This window comes from Actinia tenebrosa, unplaced genomic scaffold, assembly GCF_029948245.1.
Source record: "Actinia tenebrosa isolate PJP-AT-01 unplaced genomic scaffold, QUT_ActTen_1.0 PGA_scaffold16__25_contigs__length_10494907, whole genome shotgun sequence".
In the NCBI taxonomy this organism is placed as follows: domain Eukaryota; kingdom Metazoa; phylum Cnidaria; class Anthozoa; order Actiniaria; family Actiniidae; genus Actinia; species Actinia tenebrosa.
The window spans coordinates 255,000-275,724 of NW_028292576.1; the positions used below are offsets into that span (position 1 = coordinate 255,000).

At 36.7% G+C, this 20,725-nt stretch overlaps 3 protein-coding genes across 3 annotated transcripts; 1 reads left to right on the forward strand and 2 right to left on the reverse strand.

The window, feature by feature from the left end:
• Positions 1 to 153: 153 nt before the first annotated feature.
• On the reverse strand, positions 154 to 11,937 carry LOC116307609 (uncharacterized). The gene is made up of 5 exons (XM_031717878.2): positions 11,852 to 11,937; positions 5,175 to 5,225; positions 4,933 to 5,038; positions 3,106 to 3,254; positions 154 to 1,699 (listed from the first exon to the last, which is right to left on the reverse strand). Exons 1-5 carry the CDS (start codon positions 11,912 to 11,914, stop codon positions 1,568 to 1,570), a joined length of 501 nt encoding a protein of 166 aa, XP_031573738.2. The 5' UTR covers positions 11,915 to 11,937; the 3' UTR covers positions 154 to 1,567.
• Positions 6,657 to 9,886, forward strand: LOC116295218 (uncharacterized). Its single transcript, XM_031702981.2, has one exon. The coding sequence runs from the start codon at positions 7,135 to 7,137 to the stop codon at positions 9,364 to 9,366; it is 2,232 nt and encodes a 743-aa protein (XP_031558841.2). The 5' UTR covers positions 6,657 to 7,134; the 3' UTR covers positions 9,367 to 9,886.
• A 3,115-nt stretch (positions 11,938 to 15,052) lies between the features above and the next one.
• On the reverse strand, positions 15,053 to 20,702 carry LOC116307604 (uncharacterized). The gene is made up of 2 exons (XM_089031385.1): positions 20,668 to 20,702; positions 15,053 to 16,997 (listed from the first exon to the last, which is right to left on the reverse strand). The coding sequence occupies exons 1-2, from the start codon at positions 20,700 to 20,702 to the stop codon at positions 15,053 to 15,055; spliced, it is 1,980 nt and encodes a 659-aa protein (XP_088887511.1).
• Between the last annotated feature and the right edge of the window lie 23 nt (positions 20,703 to 20,725).

Here is a 20,725-nt window from a genome sequence, read left to right on the forward strand (position 1 = left end):
TATTTCTCTCAGCCAATCAGAATCGAGTAAATTGTATCATGTACAATATTAGAAATGAAATGCCATGGCCACTGCCGACAATCTTGCCAGTCCTTAAACAATAAATTTCATTTTCGGTTTTAAAGGATAACAGAAAAAAAACATGTCACGTGATGAAATTGTTTTTTTGTATTCAAAGTTTATTGCCATCATTCTAGCTAACATAACCAGCTTGCAGCACAAAAGCTTCAGTATACACCGAATCAAAATATGGCAACCAATTTGTATGACTATTGTTCTGGACTGACTGGGGTCTCTGACATGTGAAAACGCTATTATGTTTTCACGTGAACACGAGGCTAGTCAGCCCAGAACAATAGACCTATCCCGAATTCGCTTGACTGACCACGAAACAATGGTTTGAAGTCGAGACTGAACTTGATTCTTTTATACATCAAGTTCAACCACGACGTGAAACCATTGTTTCGTGACCAGTCAAGCGAATTCGGGACGGTGCGGACATGGTCCCGCCACAGTCACGGCACTACAAGACCAAGCACATGCATTACGCGAGAAAAAATCAGCCAATTGAAATGCTACAAAACATCACGGTCACTGCACGGCACGCTTAGCGCACTGAGCTTTTCACAGTCATTTCATTTTAGTGGTTCATTTATAATAAATAATCATTTTCATTATTTGGTTTACAATGTACACAAGTGAATATAGTTAAAAGCACTTAAAATGTACCAAAAACATGAAACGGCGAGACTTGTATAACCTTGAATGGTTTTCTTAAAATCTAGCTTTCTAATTTCTGACAAGCTGTAGTTTTTTGGGTTTTGTTATTTTTATCATTTAAGGTTACTGCACCGAAACTTTGCAAAATCACGTATTTCGACATGCTCTTTGCAGTGAAGGCAATGGTGTCTTCTATTACTGATGAACTAAGGTATTTTTATGGTCACAACCTTTTTCATAAGGTTTATTGAAGTTAAATAATGATTAATGAATTGGAAGGCTACTGCTCTGCAATAATTACCCTGGGTGCCAGAAGTGCTGTTTCGTTAGCGTTTTTCATTCTGTATTTCGTACAATACACTGCAACACTGGCTTGCAATGTCTCCCAGGAGCACAATCAATGGGAAAAAAATCATATTATTTAAGTATTTGTTTCCTTTTCCTGAAGATTTCAGTTTACAATTACAGTATCATTTGTCATAGTTATTATATACAGTTTTACTGATGAGAAGGTGGATTGTCTTTGTTCTCATCTACATGTACAAAGCCCAGTTGTACGAAGGGTAGATCTGTAGCACTATCCAGCGGGATAAATCTTATCCAGTGGATAACTTTATTGTATAACAGCATCGATTTATTCACTGGATAAGGATTTATCCATTGGTTAGAGCTATTCACCCTACATACAACCAGGCCCAGGGATATACATTTACACAATGTATGGACCCCTTTCATGTGACGTCAAAGCTGCTCAATTTGGAGGACATGAGAATTGGAGTCCTCCAAATTGAGATGCATTCCGACAAACTGCAAGGGGTCTATTATTTGTCTTAGTTATTATACAGCTTTACTGATAAGGCGGTGGGTTGCCCTTGTTCGTATCTACTGGTGTATAACATGGCAGTTTCGCCTGTGGGTATTCTGGTTGTGGCATTTGGTGGTATCCAGGAGGAATTCCTCTCATTACAGGAGCTATAGACTAAAATATCAAACAAATGCTCATTAGTACTAAGCATTCAACATACAAATTTACTTGTGTTGGTCGCAAGAGTAGAGTCTACACTCAAGCCTAAATTACTCAAAAAGTATTTAATCAGTATTTTGACGAGTTTCTTTAAATAGAAATAAATAAAATAAATAAAATTGAAATAAATAGAAATTCATAAGAAGCATGACATACATTCTACTTAAGTTCATTTGATTTTTCAATTTCGAAAATATTCATTTTAGCTGTATAAATGAAAAACATATCTCACTTGCAATGCATTTTGGGATACTAGTGGATCCTCCTCTCGGTGAAACCTGTCTTGTTTGACCACAGGGAGCCCGATTTAGATAAAAGTGAAAGATAAAAATAAGATCTGGAAAACATGTTAATGGCTGAAAAAGTTGGTTTAGAAAGTGTGCTAATTTAAAATACCAGCAAACAGCTGGTCAATCAAGCACACATTTGTTAATATAATTCTAGCATTGCTTAATCCTATATATGTAGAAAGAATCTACATTTAAATTGGGCTCCCTGTGGTGTGCTTAACAGATGTGTAGTCTGCATTTCACTTATGATAATCTACGTCCTTCAGGAACTAAATACATCAAGAAGCAATAGAATACAACTTTATGATAATGATGATCAAAGAAATGTAATACATGTACTGTCAAGACTTGAATTCCACCCTCTTAAAGCCAGCACTACTGGATTCATTAAAAAACGTCCTTGAAATCAGTGTCATTGTTTCAATTAGTGAAAACTACTATAGATGGCTATATTGATCTTTGAAAGTCTTGCCACCCTCAAACAATGAAAAATCTAGTCGTTGACAGGATTAAGCCTATGCGACTGGACTGAAAGGAAGTATGGGTGGAAATCACTAGAGTGCTTAATCATTTCACCCTCCATTAGATGTTCATGATGGGCAGAAATAGGACAACGTCTGGACAGAACTGGTACTCTGCCAGTCAAATCTTTTCCTTACTGGACATTTTGACCAGTAACCTTTAACCAAAAATAAGTTATCATATACAAATGTAACTGTCAACTATTTTGCCATTATTTTAAGCTTGTTTAATAAGACAAAGGTGAACTGTAACACTTAAACATATGTCTTCAGGTTTTGCAAAACGAAAACAAAAGATAATTATAATTTTTATTTAGTTACAGGATCAAGTTCCAAATTTTGAAAACATTAAAAAAACATCTATCTCCTTCAACAGTGACGGCTCACCAGCAAAGTTCTGTTCTGTGAAGCCCATCACATATCTAATCAGATATGGTAATCAATCACTTCAGCGATTTTTACCCCAAAGTTCCTTTTGGTCCAGTCACAAAGGCTTGAGCTGGTCGATGACAAAGTATATTGAATTGACTAAGTATATATATCTACTTACCTCTGTGCCATAGGTTGTAATTGTTGGAGGGTTTTCTTGAGTCACCACTAGGAAATGTCTGCGGACTCGTCTACGGTGAATTTTACAACAACATGCTCCAAAACACATTGAGAGCACAAGAACAAAGACAATAACAGCTACCCAAAACCCTGAAAACAATAATTAAAAAAATGAATCAACAAAACAACATTATTGTAACTATATTATTACAAGTATAATCATCATTATCATTATCATCATCATCATCATCGTCATCGTCATCGTCATCGTCATTATTATTATTATTATTATTATTATTATTATTATTATTATCATCATCATTATTATATTATAGCCTTGTAGTTTTTTTTCCTCCTTTTTTCTTTTTTGACCCAAAATGAAAATTACGACAGCTAACTAGAAAGCTTTAGCTCCTTTGGCTGTCGTACACTTACACCTATTATATGTTAATTATAGTAAAAATTCTAAATATTATTCGAGCTACATATATTTTTGTAATAAGCCTAAAGCAAGATGACGATTTACGCCCAACTCTAAACCATAATAGTTTTTAAAATTCTTTCATTTTAAATTTTTTGATTCCTTAGAGAATACAGGAACAATAGTCATAATTAAAGAACAAAAGCAGTGTGAAAAGGATTATGGTCTAGAGACGGGGGTAAACGTCATCTCACTTCAGGCGTATTCTATTATGTAAAATTTAAAAAAAAAACAGTGTAAATAAATTGAAAATGAAACATTATGTCATAAGTGAGTGTAGGGAGTTATGAATGAAAAATATACAAAAAAATAAGATGATCGCAATGATAAAACATGAAACATTTGTGGCCCTGCCCAGCTTAGCCCGTGGTATTGTCCTCTTAATCATATCCTTTTTGTAATCATTACCAAATCCTGCAATCTGATTGGTTCAAAGGAGTGCGATTAATTCCCAAATCAAATCTTTAGGAACTTTTAATCGCATCCTTTTGAGCTCTTAATTGCATCTTTTTGAAAGAACCAATCACAGAACAGAATTCTTATATTCAGCCAATCAGAGAAGAGAATGATTAGCATTATTTATGAATATCAATGATTTTCTGATAAATCACTTATTCTATACCAGGAAAAACCTGATTGATTTACTTCTTCTTCCACATTATATTGATTATTCTGCACTCTTTATTGTGTCTTTTTCTTGTGTATGATTACAAAAAGGATATGATTAAGTGGTAATTGAACTTCGTGTCCTGCAATTTTGGATCAAAATCATACTTGTGATTAACAAATTGCACTCCCACTACGCTGTCATGCAATTTTGTAATCACTTGTATGATTTTGGTCCAAATTGCACTTCACTCAGTTCAATAGGACGTTTGCATGATGGCGTCATTTGACTCCCACTACCAAGATGCTTTGCGAATTTTCTTTCTTATTTAAATTTGTATTCCCTCATGAGAATAGTAAGACAATTGGTGCTAATTAACTGAACAAAAGAAAGCGTGCAAGGGAGTCTGGTAGTAGAGGTCAATGACGCCATCGTGCAAACGTCCTATTACCATCATTAATCATTTACCACAATTTTCCTCATCTAGCCATCAAAATGTTGTGGACTCCAGAGGCATATCCATTTTTTTACCACAAAAAAAATTTTACTACAAAAACAAGGGGATAATTTCAAAAAAAAAGGTTTCAAGTGCGAGCTGGCTTCGTGCACAAGCCCTTCATGATTTCTTGAAGTAATTTATTGGTATATCATCCTATTTACCCAGCTCTAGACCAATCAGAAAGTGATAATATTTGCAACTGATACTTTTATTGATATTTATGTATTGAAATTATACTCACACCAAAGATAGTCTTCACTCTCTTCATCACAGCAAATTAGTTCTCCTGTAGAGGAGTCTATACAACAGTTAGTACTGCAGTAAGAATCAGCACAAGTTAGTCCAACCTAAAAAAAAATAATGTCAATTACAGCTAAGTGATCTGCGAAGAAAAAAGCTAATATTGCTTGTTATCAATCACAGGACTTTTTGGAGTTGAATGGGGTCAATTAATATGCAACTAGCATTATTATAATAACTTACTGTATGGTTAGGTTTCAGTGCATATCGTCCATGGGTTGTCATAGAGACCACCTGAAAAAAATCAATACATTAAATACAGGCCTGTAGTGTGATTTCAGAGAAGGGGGTGCATTTCAGAAAAACAAAGCAGTAATGGACTACTGCAGTTACAGGCAAAACATCATTTCTCTATCACATCAGTCTTAAAAAACCGCAAAAAGTCTCAGTTTAGGAAGTGCGTCCACAACACCCAGCCTTAGGGCCTGAATTAATCTGGTGTCGCAACCCATAGGAGCTGGCCTATGGCATTATGCCCTAGCTATGACACAGAATGTCACTAGCTCCATTAGCTGTCATGGGTGATTTCACGTTGCGGACATTACGTTCAGAGACAAAAAAACTGATTTTAAAGCTCTATAAAAAACATCCTGAGTATTGTAAATCAACTAAAGTTGTCTTTTCTCATAATTCATATATAGTTAAATAAATATCATTAAAAAAATTTCCAATTTCTCAATAACTAGTATTGATATTTTTCATTTTAAAGATGTTGCGGACATTACATTGGATATCAACCACACATTTGAGTCACTAAATGTATCTTCAATTTGTTGTGATTTGGAAACATTGTTTAGGGGATAACTGTTATTTTTAAATTAAGTAAAGATCAAATTTTAATTTCCCACAAAAAAATTTAAAAATCGCCCTGTCCTACTTGATTTTATAAGCAAAAGTTTGTGTTGCGGACATTACATAGGTAGCGTTGCGGACATTACATTTTTGGAACTTGTATTAAATCTATTGATATCTTTGCTGTTTATTGTCAGTTTTAGCTATTTTTTACCTAAAAATGATCATATTGCATATATTTCAAATAAAAGTCATTTCTAAAGATCACAAGTTTGTAATACAAAAAATCCTCCATTTTACATTATAAGTACTAATGCATGATATCCTACTGTATGTGCATGCCTTATAAACTGCTTATATATCACAGTTTCTATTATTTTTGCCATTGTCAGCAGCTTTCCAAATGAGAGCATGCTCAGTGATGACCCAGAGCATGCTCAGCATAGAAATACTGCTGAACAGGATTAATTCCAATCTTTTGGCTCTGTAATAAGCTTAGTAAACATGACATTTTTAGAGTGATTATTTCATAACAGAGATGCCCAAATCAAATACTGATAGGTCAAGGATTTTTCGAAGTAAGTTGAAACAAGACAAAGAAAAATATGATGTATACAAATGCAATGACAAGGAAAGGAAAAGACTTGCAAGAAAGAAACCAAAGTCTGAAACTCCTGAGGAAATTGAAAAGAAAAAGAAGGCAAACAGAGACCGTGTTAGGAAATTTCGTTTATTGCAAAAGGCTAAAAAGTCAAATGGCGCTTCTGGTTCTGGCAAAGATATCCCAGACCACACTGGGGCGTATAGCACTCCTCAAGCCTTGGGTAAAGCAGTTGGGAAAGTCAAGCCTTATCTGCCAAAGAGCCCAAGGAAGAGGAAAGCTGTAATTGTGAAGCTTGCCTCAGCTGCTGGAATACAACCCAAGAAAAGCAAGACCTCTGGCAACAAGAGCATCTCTGCAGAAACTGCTGCAAAAGTGAAAGAATTTTACCTACTTGACTCGGTGTCAAGGCAGTCTCCTGGAAGGAAAGATGTCATTGTGTGCCGTAACAAGGAGGGAGGAAAGGAATATCTCCAGAAACGTCATCTTCTTTACTCTCTGAAAGAAGCTCATGCTCTTTTTTTAAAGGAAAACCCATCTATCAAGATTGGATTGACCAAATTTAGTTTATTGAGACCAACAAATGTGCTTCTGTCATCAGACTTGCCAAGAAATGTGTGCCTTTGCAAGTACCACGAGAACATTAAACTCCTTTGTGATTGTTTGTCTAAAGAAATAACAGGGTTCCCTTGCTATTCTGGTGATTTTGTAAACAACTTTGTCTGCATTGATTCTGATTCAGAAGAATGCATGCTGAGAAAATGTGCCTGCTGTCCATCTTGGCTAGAAGAGCTTGAATATGAGGATTCAGCTGTCACATGGTATGAGTGGGAGCAAGTGAGTGTACAGGTGCCAGGAAAAATCAAGAATAAATCTAAGATTATCAAAAAAATGCAGAAACTTTGCAAGGAAGGCACAGTTAAGGAAGCATTGTCATCCTTGGAGGAGAAGGTCCCATATTTCCTTGAGCACGTCTTTTTGAAAAGAAAGCAATCAAAGTATTTTGAGGATAAACTTACAAGTATTGATACTGATGAAGCTGTGGTGCAGATAGATTTTGCAGAAAACTACACTTGTAAATATCAGGATGAAATTCAGTCAGCTCACTGGAGCCAGAATCAGGTGACCCTGTTCACAATAGCTATGTGGACAAAACAAGAGGGTGACAGAAAATGTGAATCACGTGTTATCATTTCAGATGAGTTGAAGCACGATAAGAAGGCTGTGGCTGTCTTTTTGTGGGAAGTGATCTCAGGGTTAAAAGTGAGGCATCCTGGAGTCAACAAGGTTTACATTTTTTCTGATGGGCCAAGCTCTCAATTTAAGAACAGATTTATGGCCAACTTTTTACACAAATTAGAAGAATTAGTTCATATCCAGTGGAATTACTTTGCCACCTCACATGGGAAGGGTGCTGTGGATGGCATTGGTGGAACAGTAAAGCGTCTTGTATGGAATGCAGTGATGTCTGAAAATTCCAACATTGTGTACAATGCACAGTCATTCTTCCAAGTGGCCAGCAGCCTTACCATGAATGTAGAGGTTACTTTTATCCCAGAGAAAGAAATTAATGAGAAGATGGCTTCATTAGGTCTGAATAAACGTTTCTCTGAAGCACCCTCAGTTCCTGGTATCTCTCGTTTTCACTGTATCGAGCCTGATGGGGAGGGTTTCCTTACCTGTCGCCTTTATACTACCCAGACAGCCACACAAAGCCTAGCGTTTGATGTTTATCCATATCTTGAAAGTGATTTTGATGATGATTCTGATGATGAAGATGAAGCAGAAGATTTAGATGACAGTTTCGATGTTGAATCTGATCAAGATTCTAACTTAGGCCACTCAGAGGAAAGGGACAGTGATGATGTTGAGTTTGTTAAAGAGTCCCTAAAGTCTTCAGATGGAAATTCATCTGATGACACATGTCATCAGTGCACAGTTGAGATGGGTTTACCAGACAATCTTAGGTCTGTCTTCAGCCAATCAACACCATATAACCCTCCCCAGTATATATTAAATGAAGTTGAGGCTGTCCTGAAAGGCTTGATTGATTTCAATGGGAGTCAACTGATTGCGCCTTCTGATTTGGAAAGCTTAGTCTATACTGTTTCTAAGTCTGCCACAGATGTTACATCCACAGACAAATGGCTAACCAATTTCATAATTGATGAATATATGAAGCTTATTCAAATTGCAAGCAAAGAAAATGGAATAGACATTATAACAGTTTCTTGGGAAAGTTTTGAAGCAAGAAATGCCAATGAAATCTCAGAGCTACTCCAAAAAAGTCACAGCTCCCCCCTGTCCTCAGATATGATTATAGTCCCATGCAACGGGAGGTCCTCTCAGCACTGGACTCTTCTTGTAGCACAACCAAAGGAAAATATTGTCTTGGTTTTAGACAGTAAGCCTGGGGATTTTGTTAAGCCTCCAACACAGAAGGCCATAGGTAAAATGGCATCTGTCCTTAAAGGGCTGGACACCAATGTTGACCTGAGTAAGTGGCATTTTTTCTGCAATGGCAAAGATGAAATCCCACAGCAGGGTAAAGGAAATGACTATGACTGTGGTGTATATCTCTGTATTTATGCCAGATGTCTTGCTTTACCAACTCAAATAGTAGATGAGCAGGCATTAATCCTTTTTAGACAATGCATGCTATGGGAACTTCACCGAGGAGAGTTACTTAAAATCCCCCTTCCATTAATAGAGACGGAGAAGTACTATGCTGTACATTACAAGTTTCGTTACAATAACAAAAGGTACTACATTGGGAGAGTACTTAGCTTCAAAGGGGAAATGGTGAAGATGAAGTACTTGTATAGAACTGGGGCCAACAGATTTGACTGGCCAGCAAGAGATGATGTTGAGGAAGTTCACATCTCAAGCATTTTCTTTGGACCTATCAGATTGGAGAATGCAGGTCCCTTTACTATCCCTATGCTGGTTGACATTGAAAAGGTTTTCTCCTCAACCAAATAATATAACAGTGAAATGAGAGGAACAAAGCTTAACTGTAAAGAGTGTTAAATAGCAGTTTTCATACCCTCTTGAACATTTAGAACATACATGTGAATATTTGGGCAGTATTTGATTTAGGTTTTGGACCCTTTTGCAGGGTTTGGAAAAATGTAATGTCCGCAACGTAATGTCCGCAACGATCTTTGAAGTAGCATTGCGGGGAGAGAAAACAAGATACATAAAAAATGTTTCCAGATATATATTGCTCTTATCAATCTAAAAGAGCATTTGTAATATTTATTTTCTTGAAGCACAGGTTTGGTCACTATGGGAATGTAAAAGGTCAAACGTTGCGGACATTACGTAATGTCCGCAACGAGTTTTTAATTAGTTCTTACTAAGAAGAGATTGATTTGTTTTGAAATATTTTTTATGATTCTTAAAGAGCATCATCAGGGGCATATTTTAAAGCATTTTGAGCATACTTATACTTAAAGTGCATGTTTTAGTTATTAAAGTTGAAAGTTATAGTTATTGTTTGAAACATTTTATGCTAAAAATGGCGAAGATGTCAGTCACCCACATGCAGTGGGTGTGGTCGAAACCAATAAAATTTTTATATTTTCTTGAAGCCTGATTTTTTAGCTTTTAGATAACATAGGTTTTGTAGGGTTAAACTTGATTTAAAAAACCCATCAATTTTAATGTCTCATGTGAAATTGCCCTCATGTGAAATTCTAAACAGAGAAATATAATTTATATTATTTTAAATTGACGATCCTGCTCCAAAGACAACCAATCACCTTAATTTATCGCTCCACCAATGGGTTTAACAATGTCTACAAATTTAACAATAGACCCTTTTCTAGTTCCAAATTACTGCTGTGTTCCTTCAAATTACAGACTCATTTACTCAGGCTTAGCCTTGATTTTGTGTAGAATATTCACGTGTCTCAGTCAAGGTCCATCTAATTTCAAAGTGTTTGTATTGTTGGAGTTGTGCATTCTTTACTTTACCGTTGGTATTTGTGAATATTTAAACACTGATGCGAGGCTAAGCCTGAGTAAATGAGTCTGTAATCAAGGAACACAGCGTTAATTTGGAACTCGAAAAGGGTCTATCAAAACATTATGGGATATCAAATTTTTACATAGTTGGTCCAGTTTCCACCAAACCACTTGGAGACTGAATTAAGACCATTTTCATATTGGTAAAATACAACTGTAATCATTGATCACAGACTCATTTATATGGCAAAGTAAGGAATGCACAACTTCAACAATACAAACACTTTGAAATTCCACGGACCTTTATTAGAATGCATGTATATTCAAAGTAATTCCATACAAAGGTTAACCCTGTATGACAGAGAATTCAAAACTAGAGTATTGCTGAGATATGGGAGCTTCACAGAGGTTCACATATAGGATACAGACAAATTATGTAAACCTCATATTGTTTCCTAGAACAAAATACTTAAGTTTTAATCTAAAGGTAACATTGAATGCTTATCAATCATTTATAATGGGAGTAACTATCGAATACCCTGCACTTCATACCATTCCATTAAATGTTTGAATATGCGGATATGCAGTGAAGAAGACCACCCCTCCCCCTGTAGATATGAAAGCATATGCAGAATGTTAACTTTTAAAGAACGAGGTATATATTGAAGTGGGTACACGGATATGCAGTGAAGAAGACCACCCCTCCCCCTATAGATATGAAGGTTTATGTTGAAGTGGATACGCAGATACACAGTGAAGACGACCACCCCTCCTTCTATAAATATGAAGGTATGTGTTGAAGTGGATACACGGATACGCATTGAAGAAGACCACCCCTTCACCTATAGATATGAAGGTATATGTTGAAGTGGATACGCAGATACGCGGATACGCAGTGAAGACTGAGACCCCCCCTCCCCTATAGATATGAATTATCCGCATATCCACTCCAACATATGCCTTCATATCTACAGGTGGAGCGGTGGTCCTCTTCGCTGCGTATCCGCGTATCCAAACATTTAAAGGAATGGCTTGAAGTGCGGGGTATTCCATTGTTGTACCTTATAATGTGATAGAGTAAACAGTCATCGAGTTCATTTTATTTATTTCTAAATATTTCAACCCCTTGTACTGTGAATCAGTTTTGGGATTCCCGTGTTTGACTTAAATTTGACATACGTAATATGTAAATTTTACATATATAATATGTAACGAAATAATCAACTTACGAAGATAGTTTAAAGCATATATTGAATATATATGTTCACCAATACTATAAGCTTCAATAAACCTATCACAAATGTATTTGGGACTATTTTTTAAAGTTTACACAATAAATAATCTTTAGACATTTGTATTTTTTCCGACCATAGTTAATATGCACGTCAGCATATTTTTTTCTTAACCCGTATTTTACACAATACTTCTAAAACTTTAAATACACGAATGGTCAATTCTTAAAATATATTATAAGTTGTATAGTTGAAAAGATCCATACCTGAGAAGGAAAAGACAGGAATACGACAGCAGAGGAAAGTAACCACAACAAGTCGGAAGCCATCTTATACTGCAGTCATGTGATCCCTAGCGTGCTTTTTATCAGATATTTTTTCCACAGGAAGCCCACAAGAGTAAGTTTTATGAAGGGTGATTTTGCATGGTCGACGGCGTCATTTTACTACTACTACAAAAATCGAATTTTCTTTTTTATTCAAATTTTTATTTCTTCATGAGAATAGTAAGACAATTGATGCTAATTACCTGAACAGTAGAGAGTGTGCAAGGGAGTCTGGTAGTGGTAATGATGATCATGTGCAATTATTATTTTTCACTATCCAAACTAATTCGAGTCGCTTTTTTTCGTCTTGAAAGAACACGTAACGTAAAACGTAAAACTTCGGTTATCAAGCAAACTAATCTTTTTTTAAGTCGACCTTTGAGCTAGATAAATAGCATGTTCGTTTGCGGAAGAGCGATATGACCGAAAAGTGTAGCGGAATGGGGGGGGGGGGGGGGGGGGGATCTTTGTTCCAAAAGTGCTCTTAAGTCCTTGTAACTTCTCTTAGTTTGTGATTTTAAAAATCCTCCATAAACGTTTTCAAGTGTCTCGTGATGAAAATGCTCCAGTTCAGTAAAATTAACGTTCAGATCGCGTGGTTTGGTCCAATTAAGTTTACTTATAAATGTTTCATAAGCAATGGACGACTACTTGGACGATACGGCGTAGGACTGTCCACAAGTTGCTCGGCAACTTTTGGGCAACTTTTCCGATTTCGAGCAACTTTTTCACTTTCGAGCGCTTTGAGCAACTTTTCATTTTCTAGCAACTTTCGTTCTTTTTTTTAAACTTTTACATGAATTTAAACAAATTATCACACCAAATAAGGACAAAAAGTGAGTTGTTGTTGTTGTTGTTTTTTTGTTTTTTGTTGTTTTTTTTTTGTTGTTTTTTGTTGTTTTTTTTTTTTTTTTTTTTTTTTTTTTTTTTTGCTCTAATGGTTTCAATACTTGTCTTTGCAATTTGTATACACTTTGTGACGTTCTGGTCTTCCTGTGGTAAACTGCTATGCATGTGGACAGCGGTTGTAAAATCTAAAATGTAAACAAAATGACGAAATAAGACACATGCTTGAGTAATTCTGACACAGAACAAAGCCCATTAACAATAGCAGCCAATGCTGGAGCTAATTTGAGTTAGCCAACGAAAGCTGGTATTGCCCGAGAAAGGAAAGTGCAGAACAATCCTGCAGAAAAGAAGAGAAATGTCCGCGGTACAGTGAAGTACAGTTTAAGCCTCTGTTATGCTTAGATTGACAACGAGGAACAAAAGATAAAGCCTTTATACTTCTATTAAAGCTGACTATAACATGACTGACTATAAATTTGCTTATATATTGCTTTTCTATTACATGATTGACTACAAATTTATTATAGTACAGTATTCATAACATTATTTATAAATTTGTATAAAATATTATATAGTATATTTAGTATTACCCTCAGTAAATATAGACATTACTTACTTATTCACTGAATTCTATGATATTAAATCATCAAATTGATTGCAAATATGAACTTTTTGTTGAGCAACTTTTGAGCAACTTTGAGGTTTTTGAGCAACTTTTGAGCAACTTTTGGATTTTTTTAGCAACTTTTGAGCAACTTTTCGGACTTTTTGGGGCAACTTTTTGGACTTTTTGGAGTAACTTGTGGACAGCCCTCATACGGCGCGCATGAAATATTAGCCGAGCCGAGGCAAGCTAGCATTGCAGTGCATTGTGGGACTTTTAAGGGGACAGATTTCGAAGATGGCGTCTATTTTTTTTTTATTTTTTTTTTTTTTAACAATGCACTGCAATGTCAACTCGGCTCAGTTTTTTTCCTCAACTTTTAGTATTCTTATAATAATAATAATAATTTATTGCTTATAACGCGCAAATTAGCATGTGTATATGATCAAATGCGCGTAACAATAAAATAAGAATATTACTAAATATAAAAGATTAAATATAAAGCATCACTAAAAACAACTAACTATAACGTATGAATTATGAAAGAAGAATATATCTAAATAAATATAATTTCCTAAGGTGAAGTAACAAATTGTTATGCAGTGGTTAAAACTCTATTGATATTAACTAATGGCTTTTCCCTAATATATATTTTAGGTGGTGTATGTGCGTATGGGTGCGTGTGTGTGTGTATGTGTAGTGTATGTGGTATGTACTAATTAAAAATATATATATAAATAAAAACAATCTACTCTAATCTAAATAAATATAATTTAAGATCCATATGCAGTCTGAAACAAGGATGTCTTAAGTAATGACTTAAAACTGTTAAAATTACTCTCATTCCTGATATAACGAGGGAGGGCATTGAACAAAGACCGAGCAGCCACAGCAAAAGCCCTATCACCTAGAGTTTTCTTTGTTCTAACATTTAAAAACGGTTGGAGATATAAATCATTGTTCCTCCGAAGAGAGTATGCACTAGAACGCTTAACTTCAACTAGGCTGCTGATGTAACTTGGTGCAAGGCCATATAAAGCCTTAAAAGTAAGTATTGATATCTTATAATGTATTCTTTCCCTAACTGGTAACCAATGGAGTGAATATAGTACTGGAGTAATATGATTGTACCTAGGCGTTCCTGTTACGAGCCTAGCCGCTGCATTTTGAACACGTAATTTACTAATAGACTTTGCAGGGAGACCGTAAATCAGGCTGTTACAATAGTCTATTCTGCCCATAATAAAAGCATGAATTAACATTCTTGTTGTATCATAAGAAAGATATTTTCTTATCCTCCTAATATTATAGAAATGGAAAAATGCAGCTTTACATATATTGTTGATGTGAGGGACAAGACTCATATTACAGTCAAACAAAGTTCCTAGATTCCTGGCTGCTGAAACTGGCGTTACTCTAACGTCTCCAACTGTTAACTTATCGATACAAACTTTTTTCAGCTGTTGCCGGGTTCCGATAATCAGGAACTCTGCTTTGCTATCATTCAGTTTCATCTTGTCGGTAATCATCCAAGCCCGCACAGCCGTTATACACATCTCCATGGCGGCAATACTCTCCACTTCGCTCACTTCAGTGGGTCATTGCTTTGAAGGACAAATACAGCTGTGTGTCATCAGCATACGCGTGCGCGGTCGGCAGATATCCCTTGATCACATCAAACAATTTACTTACATACAATGTGAATAAAAGTGGCCCCAGACATGAGCCCCGTGGTAACCCGCAAGTGATAACTGATAACTGTCAGAGATCCCATCATCAAATGCCACACGTTGAGACCGGTTTGACAAGTAGGACTTGAACCACTCCAGCGCCTTCCCTGTTATACCAAACGATGCCTCCAGGCGACAAAGAAGAATACTATGATCGACAGTATCGAATGCCGCACTAAGGTCAAGAAGTACAGGTAGCGTTACATGTTGGCGATCCATACTCAGAAGAATGTCATTCTGTACTTTAAGAAGTGCTGTCTCCGTACTATAGCGTTTTCTATACGCAGATTGGAGCTCGGGAAGTAAATCGTGCTCTACAAGATAGTTATAAGTTTGTTCATAGACAGCCCTTTCAGTCAACTTTGAGACAAACTGAAGATTGCTGATCGGACGTAAGTTACTAAACACAACATCAAGTCCCCCTTTCTTTAAAAGAGGTTTCACCAGCGCCTCCTTCCAGTCTTTAGGAAAATATTCGGTAGCTAAAGAGGAATTGATGACGTGGGTAATTACCGGAAGTAGAATGTCCAAACAATCCAGAACCATTGGCATGGGCATTGGATCTAGGGCACAATACTTTTTTGCTGAAGCCATTACAAGTGACCGGACTTTGTCAATGCTAAGCTTCTCAAAGCTTCCTAAGCTTACACTTTCATCTGCCAGTAGACATCGATCATCAGGTACCAAATCACGTGACGAAGAGTCAAGGACAACAGCATCGACCTCATCTCGAATTTTCAAAATCTTCCGTATAAAAAATTCACCCATATCATTGGAAAGCACAGTGTTGTTGGGACAGTTCGGAAAAGATAGCTGATTCCTGGGACTGAGCAACTTTTTAACAGCGGTAAAGAGTTTGCCTTGATTGTCACTATTATCGGAGATAAAGTCAGTATAATAGGTCTTCCTTGCTTCATTCATTAAATAAGTCACGTGATTTCTAAGTGCCTTGAACAGTCTGAAGTCAACCAACGATTTACTTTTTCGCCCCACCCTCTCAGCTTTCCTACGACGTCTTTTAGCAGCATCAATTTCAGCATTGTACCAAGGGACAGAATGCCTAGCTCTGAGTGTCTTGGTCTTCAGGGGAGCATGACGGTTTGTTAGATGTTTCAAAGTCGAGTTGTAGTCCCGCACAAGTGCATCAATGTCATCAGCCAGTTGATTATCCGGGTCAACACGATGAATATTACATAATGTAGTAGCAGCTAATTCCTGTCGTAGAGCATTAGAGTCCACAGACTTCAGTTTCCTATAAGATATATTTCGACATGACGCCACTGGTATGACCGATATGAAGCGGTCTATATAAGGTGGTCTATGAATGATATAGTCGGAGAGGCGTGTAATCAAAAGATCCAGAGTATGGCCATCGACGTGTGTCGCGTGGTTGACATGTTGCCGTAACCCAACCGATTCAAGCAGATCACGAAATTTTACTGAATCCGCATCAACATAAGAATCAACATGTAAATTAAAATCACCACAAATCAATAGCGGCTCTTTGCACAATAACAGAGATTCCAGGTAATTAGAAAACTCTGCGAAAAACACACTTTTGGGCACCCTGTGTTCGCTGGAGTATGGAGGGCGATAAATAATAACTACACGGAGTTTATGAGCAGATGACAGGTTCACTAGCCACTCAGAAAATTCAAACGAAGTTTTATTTCCAGAATCAACTCCATTCACGCATAGCGAGTCGCGGTATAATAACGCAGTTCCACCACCACATCGAGCATTGCGTACATGATCCAATAGTTTGTAACCATCAGGGCATAACTCTAAGCAAACAGCTGCATCATGCTGGTCCAACCACGATTCCGTGATTGCAACCAGGTCTGCTTTACAGTCATGGGAGATGTAATCCACAATGTCAGCAGTCTTATTTCTGACAGAACGGCTATCAAATAAACAAAATTTCAGCAAGTGTTGATGACTAGAACAAAGAGTTGGCTGTACGTACGTAGATGAGATTCTGCAGATTGCGTTTCGAGAGAAACAATGGTTTGTATTCTTCGCTCCGCCAAATCAGGACCAGGATTTAACTTAAATACCAAGTCACCAATTAACACAAGATGGAATGTCGCGCATGAGTTCAAATAATAACAGCATGGGCATCTATGCCTTCTGGCCAACAATCGACGCTTATAATTTGTTGCATTCCGTTGCACGCATTGAAGACAAACAATAGGGCGGTCGGCCGTAATATTAGCATCATTCCACGTCCCGAATGACAATATAGAATTACACCCATTGTTGGATAAGCAAACAGCGTCAGTAGAATTTTCAAGAAGCAGCGAAGTCGAATTCACGAAATAGAGCTTTTCCCTTGTCTTTAGAAATTCTTCAGCATCATATTTGGCCTTGTGTATACTTGGATATGTTAGCAGTAGGCAACCATACTTATAATCATAAAAAGAAGCCCTCGGAATGAATAAAGAGAGCAAAAGGACAGAGAGAACCAGCGCACGTCCGTACCTCATTACATACCTGACTCCAAACCTTACCCCAAATGAAAATCATTACCAAATTCAGTTATTTTTTAGTTTTCATATAAAATAATTCACAAGATAATAGCTCTTTATACGGACTCTTAAATTATACAATAAATGCCGGTTAACTTTCCTTTGGCCGAGCTTCCTGATCAGTCTGTAAATCTTCGGATAGCGGTGTCGGGGACGAAATCTCAGGCGTAGCAGTAAATGCTTCGCGCTACCATACGACGGTTCAGCACTCGATGTCTGGAAGTATGGTCCTGTTTTAAGTAAATCAAAAAGTGAAATTAAACGCGGACCATTAGATTATTGAGAGGGAGGATTGCGTAAATCCCCCCAAAATATCGAACAAGAACTTCACCTACGAAAAGAATATATCGTGCAACCTCTCCTTTCAGAAAATAAATATCGAGCAAACACAAAAAAATGCTTGCAGGGGTTGTAACAAAAACAATATCGTGCAACAACAATATAATTCATCCCTCAATTATCTAATTGTCGATCCCTTTGCGTACTAATGTAATTTCTGACGATTCAGCGACAGAGGAGCGAGTAGTCAGAATTTGATATTCTGCACTGTTCAAGGATTTGGGCATGAGCAGAGGCACAAGGTAAGGGGCAAAAGAAAATGAACTAAGAGAAGGAATAGACGACTTGCACTAAGAGGTCACGTGATCAAATCCGCCATTGTGGTTGGCATTTTACAGGATTTTAGCTATGCGAGAATGTAAAAAAAGATGGCGGATTTGCCTTGTAGTTTTTTTCTTGTTTGTTTGTTTGTTTGTTTGTTTGTTTGTTTGTTTGTTTGTTTGTTTGTTTGTTTGTTTGTTTGTTTGTTTGTTTTGTGTGTGTGTGTGTGTGTGTGTGTGTGTGTGTGTGTGTGTGTGTGTGTGTGTGTGTGTGTGTGTGGTGATAAAAGGTAAGTTAGCACACTAAATAACTATAAAAATCCCCTTTTCTCGAAAGTAATATATACTTAGTAGTTATCTAAAGTACATTTTTGCTATCAACTAGCCAAGAAGTGAAAAAAATTTGTATTTAGCCTATATAGCCTCGTAACCATCATGTGCACAGTTTGATGCTATTTTTAAACCATTTGTTTTTCTGCACACTGCGCGCGCTCTACGCTGTTTGCTTACGCTTTTGGGGTATTTCCGTTATTTTGACTCTGCCCTGAATATGAATGTGCACGTCGAAAGCTTGGCAAATACGACAGGAAATTAAAGTACATACATCATACACATACATAATCTTTATTTAAGGTGGCTGGACCCCTTCACGCTTGACCGCTACCTTCCACGTTTGGAACGCTAGTGCATAAACGTGTTTTATCCGATTGCAAATCTTTTTTGCACATAAGTCACATAAAGATTGAATTAATGTTTGATGCAGTTTTTAATGAGATCAGACGTCATAACACGTGATTATGATGAAATATTTGTTTTCGTTCAGAAAACAATTTTAGCCTTGCAGAGCGTTCAACACTAAAATGCTTCGTACCACGACTCGTACCACATAATTATATACTAGATACCTCCATTTGTAGGGATTTTTGAAAAAATCTATCTACGCGGGGGTTGGCAGAACACAAGAGAAGTGTTAGGAGAAGCACGACACTTAGCGGAGTGCTTCTCGACACTTCTCGAGTGTTCTGCCAATCCCCAAGTGCTTTATAACTCCACACAGCACAGCAAGTAAGTTTTTTATTTCTTTTATAAAATACAAATAGCAGGAATGACGAAATTAAAAGTGCGCGCGCGTGCTATGTTCTCTCATAAAGCACGCGCATCCAACCAATCTGAACGCGAGATTCATAACAGTTATCTTATAATGATAATTGTTTCAAGTTGTCGATGCCATATATATTTGAGGGCTGTATTCATTTGCTGAAGGATTTCCTCCTAAGGAATTAAATATAACACATGCCCACTTTGGAGTTTACCACTTCTTTTAGAAAACAAGCTATCATCATGATCAGTTATCTTTGTTTTTATTTGTTCATACTTTTGTAGTATTTCAATGGCCTCATTTTTACATCGCACAATATTTGTATTGTCGCGATGTGTCATGATGTAGGGGAAGGGGGGAGGGGGTTGATAGTTATTACTCGTGCTTTCAAAGAAATGCCCGAGTTGTAAATTGGCCTTCGTTTTTTTTTTTGTGTTTTTTGTTTGTTTGTGTTTTTTGGTTTTTTTTTTTTTTTTTGCGTTCAGTCACGAATCGCAGTTGCGTTCAAAGCGCATGCGCAAGTTGTATGCGCATGCGTAGTATGCGCCATATAAGCACATGGACGAGCAATGGCGGATTTTTTCAAGGTTTCGTCGCTGACTATAAACTGATCATGCTATACCAAATCAGTTGTCTCATGTAAACCTACGTAGACATGATCGTGAAGCCAGCAGAATACCAGTACAAACTCTGAAAAGTCTAAGAAACAAAAGCTGAAAGCTGAAAGAGTTTATCTTCAAACGTATTCGTCCAAGTATACCGAAGTCTTCCAAGCTTCATTATATTGTTATGTGAAAATTAGAAAACTTACAAAAATGTTAATGAATGTTAGCTGAATACTAAGAGAATAAGCTTTTATAAATAAAGTCACACAACATGAAAAGAAGCTTTTGTTAATTGCTCTAATGGGGTTTATAAAAGGATAATGAAGTCGAAATATAGAGCTAGTCGGTATTTATCATTGTTTACATGTAATAGTTTGATATGCCAAATTATTGTAAATTTAAAGTGAGTACAGACATAGAGAAGAACCCTGTTCCTGCTCCAATGAATATTGACCCTAGCAAAACAATAACAGTACCTTTAATATAGCCAAGGTAATGAACTAGTATTTGGACAAAATTCTGGACAACAGTGTTATGCAATGAGTTTGTGCTCTTTGATTTACAATAACAAGCAAGGATGACCTCATCATGTTAATTATGGATATTGGAAATCAGTTGTATTCAAGTTTATCTCAATTAGCCAGACAGTCCTTTTTAATGCAGTCAGAACTACCACCAATGCTAAATGTGTTTGACACTGACTATGAACTTCAATTCTTGGCTTTCACGTGACGTCACTGACCTATTTCGACCTATCCAAATATGGGCGTCCGCCATCTTTGTGCTCCTCCGAGTGTGAA